Here is a 15903-nt window from a genome sequence, read left to right on the forward strand (position 1 = left end):
CGAATAATCAACGAATAATGATAATGGAAACTCAGGTTACTGGAAAAGTAGATCGCAAGATCACGGACATTTTCCACAGGGGGAATCAAAGCTTGATTTAATTTGGGATTCATAACATTGGAGTTGGCATATTTTCTTTTTGCATCGAATTTGATGTATTCGCACTTTTTAGGAGCCGCTTTCATTTTCCACTTCGAGCACCTATCAATCAAAATGGTCCTCCGTTAAAACTTTTTTTTTTGGTTTTTCCTGGTCCAAATCCCAAAAGTATTAGGGTATTGCATTAGCGCCAGCAACACCCGGTTTCTGACCTTCCGAGACCACAGAAGTGCAGTTTTGCTCATTCAGTGCTTTTGCGTATGTGGCGTGTATCGTTAAGCTCTCAAAATGGTCCATAGGGACTCATACAATGGGATATATTTCAAAAAGTTTTCAAAAAAAATGAACATGAAAAGAGACAAGAGGGCGTTCCCAGTTTTTTCAAAAGCAACTGAGTAGTTGTTAGAATAGAGAAGAAGAAAAAAGAAGAAGCGCTTCAACTTTTTTCCTATCCTCGTGGCCTCAGTGTCCCCATACCAACATATTTTAGCTAAAAAGACAAATGTCATTTCCTAGAAGGCTATGGTTATTCTTCTGAATCATCGAAAACGATCAGAACGGATTCTAATGAGGCTTTTCCGAGTATGCCTATTTTTCCGACGTTTGGTGAGTTTTTTTATTTCTTGAAAGGGAGGTCTAAAAAAGGAATTGAGAAGGCGGCGGCAGGCGGCAGTGTCCAAAAGTGTCCTTCTAAATTCGAAATTTGATATATGAGACTGAAATCATGCGAGATGAAATTCGGGAAAAGGGTGAGATTTCACATCTCTCCTCGAACCAAAGGTTTAGAATTAAATTGCCACCTTCAGTCCATATTTTCCCCTCCACCTCCTCATTCTCAATCCAAAAATTTCCTGCTCACCTATATTTCTTCTTCGTGGCTCAATTTTATTCCCCAATTCAACTTTGTTCAATTATGAAAGGCGGCAAACGTGCTAGGATGTGGTTTTCGTGTTGGGTGAGTTGTGTTTCAGCCATGTTTCTGGAAATTTCCGGAATTCAATTAGGCGTCAGCGAGCATGGGATCATGCGAAAAATGCATAAAAATAATACAACACAAGAATTCCTGAGAACATTTTTTTTTGAAGTGACGTGAGTAACATTTGGACAGAAAAACCTGCGAACAAGGTCAACTCAAAATTGGCTAGACAGACTGGGATGGATTTGTTCATTTTCAGCCTATCCCCCACTTGATTGTGTTTTTGACAAATTTGGGAACGAATTTAGTTCCAATGGTCATTTTCTCTTCCTTCCATTTCCTTTCTTCTGCAAAACTGGGACACGAAGGGACTCTCTGTTTTGCTTTTTGCTTCGAGACTCCAAATTTTTTTGCTCTGCGAGCATTGGCTCCTCTGCATTTTCAATTCTTGTTTTGCGCGACCAAATGTATAGTACGAATATACAATTTTTCATTTTCCTTCTCCCTCAATTGCGTTTGAATCCCAAAAAAAAAATAAGCGAGCCGTATTCGTTGTAGTATATATCGCGCAGTTTGATGCAAAAGATTGAAAGATTGAACGGCATGTCATTATTTTCTCCTCTCGGCTTTGCATGGGGACGACGAAAATTGGCATTCTCTTTCTCTTCTCCAACCTGATGGATTAGTTGTGAAATGGACGAAATCCACGAAACTAGTTTTGGTTCTTTGTGCTTTACTGGGAATTTGACTCTGTTTTGTTTTGTTGAGAGCGCGGGGGTTCTGAGTTTCGGTTTCAAAACTAGAAAGGCTAAAAGTGGAGTCGTGTCTTCTTCTCCTGAAGGAATTCAATTACTTTCTCGTTTTCAAAAACGCTTCCTTTTCATGTTGTTTCTTCCTGGGGGATGAAATTGAAAAAAACCGGCTGGCCCAAAACTTAACCTTTTTCCTCCTCTTCGGCAAACCGACCTTTTGCCTTTTCCGCCAGTTTTTTTTTCATTCGGCTCATAACTTCCGGGCCGAAATATTTACATCTGTACGAATTGTAAATACATGTTGTTCGGACCAAAAAAAGAGAAGCATTATTGTTTGTTTTTGGCAGCTAAAATTGGTGTCAGAAGGTTGAGAAGCCAATTTCTCATCAATGACCGCTTCTTTTTTTCTTCTAGACTCAAAATATTTTTAAAATATAAAACTGAAAAAAAAACATCTGGACTCTCATGACCTGATCTTTTGCCGAGACTTAGTCCTCCCAAGACGAGGATTCTATTTTGTGAAGTTTCGCTTCATCTTTCGTTTTCCCATCAATTCTCATCTGTTGCCATTCTGCCATCTGTTTTGTATCAACATACGGAGAATACAGAATACACAAAAAAGAAAGTCGTTTGAGGTTTGCTCAATGACATTTTTTGTGTGATTGCCATCTGAACCCAAGTACAAATAAAGGCATCAGTTTGCAATAATTTCACAAGAGTACTTCAACCTCTTGTAAACCCAGATTTCTTTGAAAACCTTAGGATAAGATATGAATGACTTATCTAGACAGTTTTGAAAATTTCGGTATCCGCTTGCAAGGTACAACCAAGTTATATCAGGTTCAGTACTAAAAATCGTGTTTTCAATGAAAAAATAGCGACTTTTCCAAGGCACTTTCTCAAGTCCTAGGACGTACAAAAGATGAAATTTGTGATATACTTAGAATTTCACGAAATTTGAAATTTCAAATATTTCCTCGAAAATTTCATGTTCTGAAACGTCCTAAAATTTAGAAAATCAATTTGAAAATCACTTTTTTTGCACTGGAAGCGCGATTTTTGGTACTGAAACTGATACTGGTGAACGTATTCTAAAATTTTCAAAAGTTTCTAGATAGACTATTTTAACTTATCCTGCAATTTCCATCAAAATCTGGATTTACATTATGTCTTTGTCCCACTTTTTTCACACGAATTCAGTGAAACATCAAAATTTGCGCGTACTAATTCGGTTCGAAAAATTGAAATTCAGGATTATTTCCGTGTCATTTTATGATGTAACTGATGTAACCTTTCCCACAATTCGACTGTTTCCATCAGAAATAAATCATAATCCAACCACAGATCAGTTATCATTAACCATTCAAAATTATATAAAATGCCAGAAAAAAATCTATTAAAAATGAAGGATGTGCCTGGTTGCAGAAAAAAGCAAGAAAGAAAGGGATCCTTGAATAATTCATAAATCAAAAATATTCTAATCTGCATACTATAGGCTTTACCTTCCACTTCCTCTCTCTCTGCTTTCTTCCCAAACAAGAAAACTAATCCTCCTCCAGAATTAGTAAAAAGCCATATTCTCTCTCCCCTTTTGCTTCATTTTGAAGTGAGTCTTCACCATAAAAAAAAGGGTGGTCCGTGACGACTACTACTACTACTAGGATTGCTTTTCCTCTTCTCCTCATTTCTTTTTTTCAATTCTTCTTTCCGCTTCTCACTCCGCATCGCCCTCATTTTACTGTTTCCTTCTTGCTCTTTCTCTCTTCCGAGCAACTCCATTTTTCCTTCCCGTTTTTTTTTCACGTGCACTCGAACAGTACCTCCCCGAAGAGCGCAGCAAAAAAAAGACGATGGTGGCAAAAGGTGGGAAAACCATCGAGGCCTTTCTCTCTTGGGGACCACGCCCCTATCGTGCTCTGCAGTGATCTCATTCTCTCTTGAGCCTGCCCGCTGTGCTCTCCTCAAGCCACGCCCATTTCCTTCATGTGTAGTTTTCTTCCGAGGCTTCCGTTTACTGTTACGACTTTTTCCATTATACTACTTCCAATATATATTTTATATTTGCTTCCAGTTCTACTTCTTGTTTTCTTTAACAGTACAAATTCTGAATCACTTTTTTTTTCGCTTCTCCTTCTTTTCATATATTACAAGTTTTCTTACACTTCTGATAGTGTTGTGTTTCTGTCCAAAGTTGTTTGTTTTTTGTTCTATCATAGTAGCATTTATTCTCCTCCTCCTTCTTCAATATGCATCTATTTTTGGTATTGATACCTAGAAGATATACCCAAAAAATTACATAGCACGATAGAATCCGCCTCTAATCTTTGTAAGGATAGACGGAATAGACGAAATCTGTAGATCCTTCTAGTAAGTTAGAAATTCTACATCCCCACCTTCCTGCTCAAGATTATCGTTAGAAGTTTATCCTCTTAACCGCCCCCATTTGTTCATTTGGCTGGTCTACATCATTTAGAAGAACAAGTCAACCTCTCCGTTTTTGTTTTGTTTTATTCAAAGTCTTATTTCCAGATGTCTTCTTCGACATCATCAGTGGAATCAGTCGAAGATGAGAGTTGCTCCAACGAGTGCTCAGCCTCGTTCACATTTGACACCAACAACAACAGTCGTGGCGACCAACAAGTGGATGTAAGTTTAAACTCAAAGTACCTGGTTAATTTTTCCGGAGTTTTAGGAGCTTGCCGAGGAAACTCACATGAAGTTGAGCATCACGCCAACGCGTGAATCCTTCTCATTGAGCCAGTTGGAACGTATTGTAACAATTGGTGAGTAGATGGGGTGGTGGCACTAGTAGATCAGAGATTTGAATCGTACTATTTTTGTTCAGTTCGTAGGTTGAAAGTCTAGTAGATTTTTTATGTATCGGTTACAAGGTTTTTAATGCAAATAGTGGACGATTTCGAACTCTCAGTTTTCCTTTTTCTTTTCTCAGTCTCGCGGTTATATAAACAACTGATTTTTTCAACACAATCCGCGAGACGAACTCAACGAAGCTTGTGGATGTATTTTTAGTCTAGGTGAAAAGTCAAGAAGAGTGGGTGATAGAGGGAGCTCCAGATTTCAGATTTTTTAAGTTATGTTAATGTTAGAAAAGTATTGTATCTCTCGATCTCCCATAGCTCTCACTTTTCCAAGATTCATTAGGAACAAAACTACGAACATCGTTCTTTTTTCAGTTTATCAATCTGCCCTCTCTCCCGTTTCATGCGATTAAGAATTAACAAAACCACCTTCATATCAGTTGAAAGAAAAAAAACCGACCGAACAAAAATTTTTGAGCCTCTAGTCTCGGTATTCAACTTCAGCGCACTCGTCTCTCGTTCCCCCGACCCAATATTTACCATGTTGAAATGCTACCGTATGACGTAAACCATTGTGTTCTTCACACCCGGCGGTGGCCGATGGGTGAAAATTAATCAAACGAGCTTTTGCCGGCGGTCGCCGATACAGATCAAATGATCTGCCGTTTCATAATGAAGTGTAGTGGAATGATTTACAACCGGGAACAAAAACTTTTGAACAAAATAGACAGCTTTGCTTCAAAAGAAAATAACAGAAAATGAGCCGAAAATTGATAGAAATTCACCCCTTTCTTGCAAACCGACGCCCGATTGATCCTTGCGATTTAAAAAAAAACTGAAATCTAGAATCAACAAAAAAAACTGAAAATCAACACCGCTGATGTTTTTGCTAAACCCATGCGGTCATCAACTCATCAAAGCAATCAACAAAAAATTGCTTCCTCCTTCTGTTCCAAAGTTACATCAGATGGGGGATCTTTCGGTTTAGTGATATGCCAGTTTCCGGCCAAACGAACCAGTTGAAAAGACAAAAAATCAGCAATCAGCTGCCCAAACTACCTGCAAAATCGGTCCTCGCTCCCATCATATCCCATCATACATTCTGCTGTCAAAATCAAGAAACACATGAAAAACGGAAATATTCTTTCTCTTCCGACACGAAACTAATACGAGAAGAACAGAGAATGATGACGACAGAATACACTACCCTCCGGTGCGAAGAGTGTAACGCTTCAATCATTTTGCTTTCGGAGAGAACTCTCGGGAGGGCTCCCCAATGATGAGTTGATGTGATTCTTAAAATGTGCTTCTCGTGGAAAACGTGTCTGTAATTAGAGCCTATAGCGCTCCAATACAATTCTCGCATTATTTGTTCGCGAGCTCCGGCAACCGGAATAATCGGAAAAAGAAGAAAAGAGCAAGAACCAAAAAATCTCTATACAAAAAACGTGCTAGTTGTAGTACTTGTAAAAAATTCATAAGTGCCAGCTTAGGAACCCCCTTCTCTTTTTTTGGTGCTTTTCTTTTTGTCTGCTATTTTTGGGAGCCCGCGCGACAATCGTATAGCGGAGAATGGAAACCCGAAACTGGAGGGGACATGTAAACTTCTTGTTGAACCCATCAAAATAATGTTCTAGATTTGATTTGTATTCTGGGAGAGTTCCAAAAACCAAATTGAAGCCTGATGTAAATTTCTGGCTTTTTGATTTTCTTTTATTTTGTCCTGAAAGCTGTTTTCAATTTTCATTCAAAATTAAAAATAATAGAAATCCGGCGTTCCTTCTCCAATTCAAAAACAGCTGATATCCAAGAAGTCATAAGCCGCTAGCTGCAAAAAAAATTTGCAAGCTCTCGTGTCACCATTTTCTTTTATTTTCCCATGAGAACCTCACTTCCTTTTTTTGGAGCACAAAAAAGTAATGTGCGACATATAGCCAGAAGACACTCAAAAATAGTTGATGGGGCCACTTTGATAAATCTGCATCAAAACGAGAGTTTGTCAGATTTTTTTGAGGGATTTTTGAATATTTTTGCAAGACACAGCTTGTAAGCCTCTTTAGAAGGAACATGAGGAACATGAGGAAGTATATTTTTCTTTGTCAATCACCTTTTTTCATGTGTTCGTCTTGAATAGCTAAACAAAATTCGAACTATGGTTTATTGTGCGAAAAAATGTATCCCAACAACACGTGCGAATTGAGGAAAACGCATTTTTCAAATTTCATTTCGAATAGAGAAAATATCTGAATATCCGTCTTGACTAATATCCAAATGTCCATCCACCTCAGAAAAAAGAAACGGGGAAAAAAGATGAGAAGATATCCCCTCCCGTCATTCCCTGTGCAACATTTATCTGATCGATGAGCGTGTGTCTCAAGCCCTATCATTTTCTTGACCAGTGACCATCAAATAGAGCATTTAACGAAAAACCAAATGAAGGACACCAAACTGAAAAGTACAACTTTTTCAGGAAAAGGGACTTTCGGACGTGTCGAATTGGCTCGGGACAAGATTAGTGGAGCACATTATGCGCTGAAAGTGCTCAATATTCGTCGTGTCGTTGACATGCGTCAAACTCAACACGTTCATAACGAGAAGCGTGTTCTTCTTCAGTTGAAGCATCCGTTCATTGTAAAAATGTAGGCTGATTTTTTCTGGGAACTTATTCGTTAAGCCTAAAGATTTCCAGGTACGCTTCAGAAAAGGACAGCAACAACTTGTACATGATTATGGAGTTCGTTCCAGGAGGTGAAATGTTTTCGTACCTCAGAGCATCGAGGTAAGCAGAATGGGACTTTAGAATTGTGAAATGTACTCCTCTAATCCTTTTTAGATCCTTCTCCAACTCAATGGCCCGCTTCTACGCTTCAGAGATCGTGTGTGCTTTGGAGTACATTCACTCCCTCGGAATTGTGAGTCAAAACAAGAACTTTTGCCTGAAAATGTTGTTTTTGTTCTTCAGGTCTACCGAGACTTAAAACCAGAAAACTTGATGCTCAGCAAAGAAGGCCACATCAAAATGGCTGATTTCGGATTTGCGAAAGAACTCCGCGACAGGTTAGTGTTTGGTGACTATTCTAAAAATATATAGTTATCTCCCCCCCAGACCTTGGTCTCTGAACGAATGACCACCAGTGATAAGACAAGAACCCATTTGAAATAATTTGACGTAACACCACCAACTGATACGACTCCTGTGTGGGTGTGGGAGAGGGGGTGATGTTTTGAAGTTTGGCCCATTGTGTTTTTTCTTTCGAGAGAGTGAAAGTAATCAAGATTTTGGTTCCGATTTTAAGAGTAGGATTAGAAGGTTCAAAAATCTGATCAACACACGGGATTTATAAATACTTCTTTTCTTTTCATCTCATCTGGGTTCATCAAGATGCTACTTTTACCTCTCGATTTATTGCCTCCACGGGTTCTTCCGAAGTATCTATTGATGATTTGAACCAGATTTCATCAGAGTTAGATAGAGTCTAGAGGGATAACGTGACTGGCCATGAAAATTCTTTGGTCGCAGATTATGTTCTTGGGTCCCGCTCGGACAAGTGAACTTGGAAAAAAAAAATGCAACATATGACACTTAGTTTCAGGGTTAAGGTCAGGGGTCGGAAATCCGGTTCCAAAGCAAACTCTCAATTTCAGAACCTACACAATCTGTGGAACTCCGGACTACCTTGCACCAGAGTCTCTGGCCAGAACTGGTCACAACAAGGGTGTCGACTGGTGGGCGTTGGGAATTCTGATCTATGAGATGATGGTTGGAAAGCCACCATTCCGTGGAAAGACCACCGCCGAAATCTACGATTCGATTATCGAGCATAAACTCAAATTTCCAAGAAGCTTCAATCTTGCCGCAAAGTAATTATATTTTTGACAGAAATTGCATAGAACAAAATATTTTCAGAGATCTCGTCAAAAAACTGCTGGAGGTTGATAGAACCCAGCGCATCGGGTGCATGAAGAATGGCACACAAGATGTCAAGGACCATAAATGGTTCGAGAAGGTCAATTGGGATGATACCCTTCATCTGAGAGTTGAGGTAAAAAAATTGATTGGAATTTTTTTAATTCCAATTTTTCAGCCACCAATCGTTCCAACATTGTATCATCCAGGAGATACGGGAAACTTCGATGACTACGAAGAAGACACAACCGGTGGACCATTGTGTAGTCAACGTGAACGCGATCTTTTTGCCGAGTGGTAATGAATCATGAACCACGAAATTGAAAAACACTGATAAAACGTAGCATTCCTTTTTCTCTTCCCCCTTGTCCTATATGGTGTATAGTTCTCCCTGTATCTATCCCCCTTTTATCAAATTTCAATTTTTTCCCTGTGCATTTTGTGAAAATGTATTGAAAATCTTGCTCTCTCTCTCTCTCTGTCTCTGTCTCTGTTTCTCTCACTGTCTCACCCCAAACAAACTGTACCCTAATTCATGTTCTTAAAATAATGCTCTGCACTCACTCCGCTCACATAAATAGCACTTTGATAAATAATAAACCACTTCATTTCTTGTACATTGTACATACAGAAATTTACAAAGCAAAACTAGAAAACTAATTATTTATTGTCTTCTTCAACAGCAGACTCCATCACTTCTACCACTATACTTCCATCGTTCTTGAGAATTTCAGCCTTTCCTTGCTCTGGGTAGTACACGATTGAGCCTGAAAAGATTTTGAAATTCCTGAATTTTATTGGTTTTTGCTCACTATTATTGGGTAATGTTCTCATAGATATCGTAGTAGATTTGATCGCCGCAGGTGCACCTCCCATATTACGTAACTCTGACATATAAACCGATGTTTCATTTCCAGAATTCTAAAAACAGGTGTAATTATTTGCGATAAGCAGGTTTAGGCTCATTCTAACCTTGTTCTCATGCTCGTCATCATCACTGAAACTCATTGATGTCATTCGGTTTCTATATCGGACCGCCATCGTTTTGTATTTCATGCAGCATGTCATTTCACTACATCTCACGTAGCTGGAATCAAAGAGGGGTTTGGCAAAAATATGGAGGGAAAAATTACCCAGCTGGACAGTGGCAGATGTTATCAAAAATACAAGGAACCATGAGAGGTGGAGCAGTGACACATTCTTCTGTGCAATCCGGCATACACACTACAAAGGATTTCAGACGATCATCCAAAATGAGTATAATCTTTTTGAAAAATTTTCTCACCAGCTTTGCAAACTTTACGCTTTGAATTCAGCTCAGCCGCTGAATAAGCGTCCAAGCACTGCGGAGTACAATATGGCATACACTCATCGCGACATTCGACATTCTTTTTAGGAGAAAATCTAACATTCTAGAAAATTAACAATGAAATAAAAAACTCAAGTAGTGCACTTACTTTTCTGGGCTCCTCATTAACAGGCTGACCCATCACATCAATTGCTGTTAAAGAGTTCATAAAGGAAGCAACAATTTGGTTGTATCTCTGAAACCAAACAGAAAAATAGTCAATAGTTTTTCACGAACCTGTAAGCATCTTGGACTGCATTGTGGCATGCAAGCGTTAGCACAAGATTTCAAAAGAGTAGCTACCGTTGTGGTTTTCACTGCCGGATTACGGTTTACATATGGATATCGGCTCATACTCATTGTACGGCGAGAGGATCCAGTGTTTTGAATGTTTCTAGAGTTTCCGAATACAGGATTTGGATAAACTCGGCGTGGCGCTTGATTCGTTCGAGCGATGTGTTGATGTCTTTCTGTTGGGCAACTAAAAATATTAAATATTTAAAACAAAATTGAAAGTGAAAAATTAGCGGCTTCCCTCTGATAGAACGTCACTCTTATTAGGTTGATAAGAAAGTTTCTTCCTTTTTTGGCAAAACTTTTGATCAAATTTTTCTCCATGCGGAGGGAGCTAGGTCAATGAAAGTAACATCCATTAGCATCAATAGTTGTCTGGCAACGCTCCGGTAATTTCTTGATTTCATCGGCCCAGAACGAGGAGGGCTGCGATTGAAATAGTGGGACTACTCCTTTTTTGTGCCATCTTTTCACTTAAAGTATTCTCTATCCAGATGACGTTTAAGAGCTTCAAAATATTACTTTTCCTGAAGGGCAAGGTCCGGAAAATACGATGAGTGCAAAATAAAAATTCAGCAAAAGGTCATGAATTTATGGCTGATCCCTCTATTCACAAGCGATCTCCCATTGCCGGCACTGGAAGCAAACTTTTGTTTTTTCTCCTCTTTTGATTAGACTGTCAAGTATATATTTTCTAATTATGAACTACACAAGGTGCTGGATAATCGATCCCTGGATAATTGAGAAGCTTCTTTCACTCCCGCCTCGTTGTGGCTATTCTCCCCATTCGGCCAATTACTTTATCATTAAAAAATGCGCCACCACTCTAGCATTACCTTTATCGATTATCTTCTCTGACTCACTCTCCACGTCACATGTACCCGACTCTTGGAAACACGCAGTAGTCGTTCCCATACCAAAAAAGGGTTCTCCTTCATCGCCCGAAAACTATCGCCCCATTTCGCTTACTGACCCATTCGCTCAAATTTTCGAACGATTGGTATGTGATCGCATCAAATGGGAATTCCTCCATCAATTCAGTAGTCTTCAACATGGTTTTCTCTCCAACAGATCCTGCACCACCTCTCTAGTTCAATCTGTTCTGAATTATAAAGCTACTCTTTTGAAATACAATACACTAGACGTCGTCTTTTTCGATTTCCGCAAAGCTTTCGACCAGGTACATCATCAACTTCTCATCCAGAAACTTGCTAGCTTTGGAGTCCCTAAATCTTTCGTAGCTTGGTTCTCCTCGTTTCTCTCTGGTCGAACGTTCTCTGTCAAAATCTATGATTTTATTGGACCCCCTTCCTCTGTCATTCCCTCTGGTGTTCCTCAAGGATCAGTCTCCGGTCCCTTACTATTTCTCATATTCATCAATGATCTGCTCTTAGAACTTGAACAAATCCCCTCTCTTCACCTTGCCGCCTTTGCTGATGATATCAGATTGTATTCTCATGACCCAATCGCCCTTCAAACTGGTATCAACATGGTTGTAAATTGGGCTACCGCCAACCATCTCCCTCTTGCCCACTCAAAATCACATCTTTAGCTCTTCTCCGTTCCAAACAACTCTTAAAGTCATTTAGATCTAAGTCTCCAGAATTCTACATTCATCTTTTCAAATGTTATGTTCTCCCGATCTGGAATATTGTTCTGTAGTTTATTCCCCTCCGCCTTCTTCTCGCCTTGCTCTAAAACTAGAATCTCCCTTAAGATTTTTCTCTAAGTGTATTTTCCAGCGTTGTAATATCCAGTACAGTTCCTATTCTGATCGTCTCTCTATCCTCAATATGTTCTCCATTCGACATCGTAGGCTAAAAGCTCAACTAATTCTTTTCTATAAATTTTTAAATGGCTCCGCCTACTTTCCTAACCTAAATGCACATATCAAATACTCCTCCTCCCCTCGTCGCCCTATGAACTTAATTATTGTTCAGCCCTACTCCTATGACTATTTTTCTTCAATTGTTTCCCTGTGGATCACTTCCCAAGTTACCCATCACTTCCCAACTTACCCGATTTCCATCACTTCCCAAGTTACCCGATTTCTCCTACCTTCCGAGTTTGAATTTTTAATTTCTTCCAGTATTACCCGTTATTGATACATTTGCTCCCCTATTTTTCTTTTTCTACCGGTTACATCTTTCCTGTGTCAAATATCTAAATTATCCCGTTTCCCCTCCCCTACTCAGATCGGCCTCGTGAGGGGCATTTTTTCTGAGTCTTTCATGTCCTGCCCTCTAATGTTTTATTACACCTGATCAATAAACAAATTAAATTAAAAGGTGGCAGTTATAGTGGTACCTTCAACTAAAACTTCCCAGTGTCCATTACTTTGACCGACCATCAAACTCATAGCATACCTATTTTTAAGGAAAATTTAGGTTCTTGGACGTCCAGAGCTAGCTATTTCTTGGCAATCAACTGACCCTTCCGCACATTGACAGAGTAACTTACGCACTTATCATCTACTGTAATGACATCATCCAGCCATTTGAACGTGCGAAGAAATGATAGGTGAAACATACCCATGTCTAAATGACGAAACATTGTAGTCCGGAAAAACACGGTGTACGAATCAACCCAGATTTTGGCTTTGCCAAGAGACTTCAATCCGGTCACAATACTTGGTTGACTAGAAGACAATGCCTGCGACATTTTACAAATGGTTTGAAATGGATGCACCTCCCCGGTTTTTAGCAATTGGTGAAGATCCGACTCACTAGGTCTTTGGCATCATTCAAACTGAACTCTCTAGTTTGGAATTCCTCAAACAAAAGGCAAATTGTAGGCGATGACGGAACATGTCTCTTATATACATCCACAATTTTCTTCCAAATACCAGCTGTTTGAAGACCAAATAAAAACAAAAATTTAATCAAGTTGCCAATGTGCACTCGGATAAGGACTAAAATAATTGCCATTTCTTCAACACGAAGAGAAATGAAAATTTGAAAATCTAGGATTTAATAGCCACTGAACACAGCTTTCTAACAAAAAAAAATTGGCCCGCTAAACCACTTGGAGCGCCAGATATCGATCCTCAAAGACAACTCTGCCAAAAAGAAAGAAACTTTCTTATCAACCTAATAATAGCACTTTGAATGCGATTACCGTAAACACCCTTAACTTTCAAACTTGAGTCAATATATCTCGTTTCTTGTGAAAAAATTGTAACGTGATCAACTGACAAAGTAGGTTTGATAAACTAAATAAACATTTGTCAGTTGACCACTTCTTGATATCTTTTGCAGAGAATTTTTGAAGAAAAATGAGCTCAAAGTTGATCGTTCGGGATGCATCATCAGAGTGTTTACGGTATCAATCATTAATGAAGGTATCAAACATTCACACGATGGTGATTCGAGGTGATTCATGTGAAAGTTCCAATATGGATCTGGCCTCCGAAGAAATACGGCAGATTCTACCCAAAAATGAAACTACCATTTCCTTCAATAAAAACTCACCCGACAAATTGAGCTCAATTATCTCGATTCCTGTGAGAAATGTCACAAATTTGTCAACCAATTAATTATTTATCATAATATCACTAATACCTTACAGTTTGACAAAATTTTAATATCTTTCATATGAATTGAGATAATTAAGCTCAAAGGTAACGGTTTCGGTGTGTTCCTAATAAATGGAATACGGTATTTAAACAATTCAAGTGTACTTAGTTTCATTTTATTTCTGAAAAAAATTGAATGTTTGAAAAAAATTGAATGTTCTAATTTCACAAATCGACAGTTTGAGAGCATTTAAGATTTTCAAGAAAAAGGAAACATTAATATTTTCACAATCTTTCATAGTTTAAAGTTATCTATGAGAAATTATTGTTATCTAATTTAAAAATAACAAGCATTTTTGAACCAATCTTCATATTTTCCCAGAAACTTACCACCTGAAAGCGCACCATCCTTCAGCTCCACATCCCATTAAATCACTGAAATATTCTCCAATTGCTCTCATTCGACTATCAGCATAATGTCCATAATCATTTAAGAAATTGGTTTCATTTTGCTGAAAATGAAAAAATTTTTAAAAAGAAATAATAATAAATCTACAACTTACACAATGAACCTGAAAAAATAAATTTGGAAGTATCAAAAACAGTAAAATCATTATAATCATTTGATCCGGTAGAATCACAAAATAAAGAAATGAGAAATTCTCGCCGAAAAGAACCGGGGATGTCATTTTGGACACGTCTTGTCACACATTCGCTCCTCCTCAAACAAATCAGATCGTGAGCTAACAAATGAGATTGATTCACCTAAACCGTTTCACTCATCAATTAATTATTCATCTCCTCGGTCCCTAGAATAGAAAAAAAGTTAGCATTTTTTCACTCCATGTCAGGAATCGTCAAAGTCATAAGAGCGTGAAGTCCACGTGTGGAGAGTGCACTTGTCATCTCAATGGTGGTGTATGTCGGTTTTGTATGTTCAATTTATTCACATGTAGCTGATCAAATTATGACTAGGCGCAACGCAAGCGCTTCAGTTAAAGTTCAATTAAGACGAATTTAAAATTCTGCGAACAATATTTTTGTAGTCTTTTCATTGTTTCTTTGGTCTCTCTCCATTCGGCAAAATAAGAATTCGGGAATTCGGATAATACAAAATAATTTCTTAGTTTTCAAATCTCCCAAATGCGAGCAAAGAAAAGATATTATTCTCAGTACCTCACCATCCATATTTTCGTTTTCACCCATTTTCTAAAAAATAACTTAGATCACAATTAGTTATGCGAAGAAATGCGAACTCTCCAGGGAACCCCTGCCGGACCAACTCTTTTTCACTCTTTCTCTATTTGTCAATCACTTTCTTTTTTCCCCTTTTTCATATTCTCTTGTTCTTCTGGGCTGAATTCAATTTTCTGAATTTTTCATATCGCAATGCACTCTGCGTTCTTTACCAGTTCTTCTATTTTTTTCCCATATTTTAATTAATTATAGAAGTGCGTGAGAGGGGAGGTCATTGCTTCATCATTTTTATTTCCAACTGAATTGAAATATATAATAATAATAAAGATCGCGGCATCTGCAGTTTTGCTCGAGGCTGATATAGTGGATGAGGAAGAGCAAAATTATAGAAAAAACTTACGGAGCACGTGGATTTCTAGTTGAAATGAAAATTCATTGTAAGCTATGTAACATATGTTTGCCTTTTTATGTCTCTATTTATACAGATATATCTAACCCAAACTTTTTCTACGCAGCTTCACCGTTTAATAATTGATGAGCTACTCGTGGACACCACAACTTACGTTCATAAACTTTGGCTTCTAGAATGTATTTGGGATTCGAAGATCTGCACATCAAGACCATATTTTTAGAGTTTTCTTTAAGATGAATGAGCTTTTAGAAAGTTTAAAGAGCGGTTATTCACTGAGAAAAAACACTTCTCGATATTCAAATTTTTGATTGAAAACGGGATTTTAATTTTAACTTGAGTATTTTTATTCATATTTTATATTTACTTTATATTAAAAATTTTTTGAGACAAAGAAGGCATTTTCAAGCTTTTTGGAGTTTTTAAAAACTTCCGGATATTTTTTAAATTTTTTTGTTCGAAAGTCAAATCCAAAGATCTGGAACTTTTGAAAAGTTAGAAAACTATTTGTACTTCATTTCAATCACGACAAAAATATTTCAGTAAATTTCGTAGTCTTTTTTGTCTAATTACTTGGTTTTCTTATCAAATAATCATTTACCAGGGCAAATTACTCTTTCTTTTGAAATTTCAAAAATCTAAAAACCT

At 38.0% G+C, this 15903-nt stretch overlaps 2 protein-coding genes across 2 annotated transcripts; one reads left to right on the plus strand and one right to left on the minus strand.

Moving 5' to 3' along the window:
• Positions 1–4296: 4296 nt before the first annotated feature.
• On the plus strand, positions 4297–8794 carry CBG14305 (the record flags this gene model as incomplete). The annotated part of the gene is made up of 8 exons (XM_045239533.1): positions 4297–4413; positions 4460–4550; positions 7057–7225; positions 7276–7365; positions 7420–7498; positions 7549–7643; positions 8232–8447; positions 8494–8794. 8 exons carry the CDS (start codon positions 4297–4299, stop codon positions 8792–8794), a joined length of 1158 nt encoding a protein of 385 aa, XP_045095387.1.
• A 359-nt stretch (positions 8795–9153) lies between these two features.
• CBG14306 lies at positions 9154–14272 on the minus strand (the record flags this gene model as incomplete). Its single annotated transcript, XM_045239534.1, has 9 exons — positions 9154–9260; positions 9306–9414; positions 9466–9580; positions 9627–9717; positions 9779–9905; positions 9951–10037; positions 10079–10322; positions 14040–14161; positions 14213–14272. The coding sequence occupies 9 exons, from the start codon at positions 14270–14272 to the stop codon at positions 9154–9156; spliced, it is 1062 nt and encodes a 353-aa protein (XP_045095388.1).
• Between the last annotated feature and the right edge of the window lie 1631 nt (positions 14273–15903).

The sequence above is a fragment of the Caenorhabditis briggsae genome (assembly GCF_000004555.2).
Source record: "Caenorhabditis briggsae complete genome, chrX, whole genome shotgun sequence".
NCBI lineage: Eukaryota > Metazoa > Nematoda > Chromadorea > Rhabditida > Rhabditidae > Caenorhabditis > Caenorhabditis briggsae.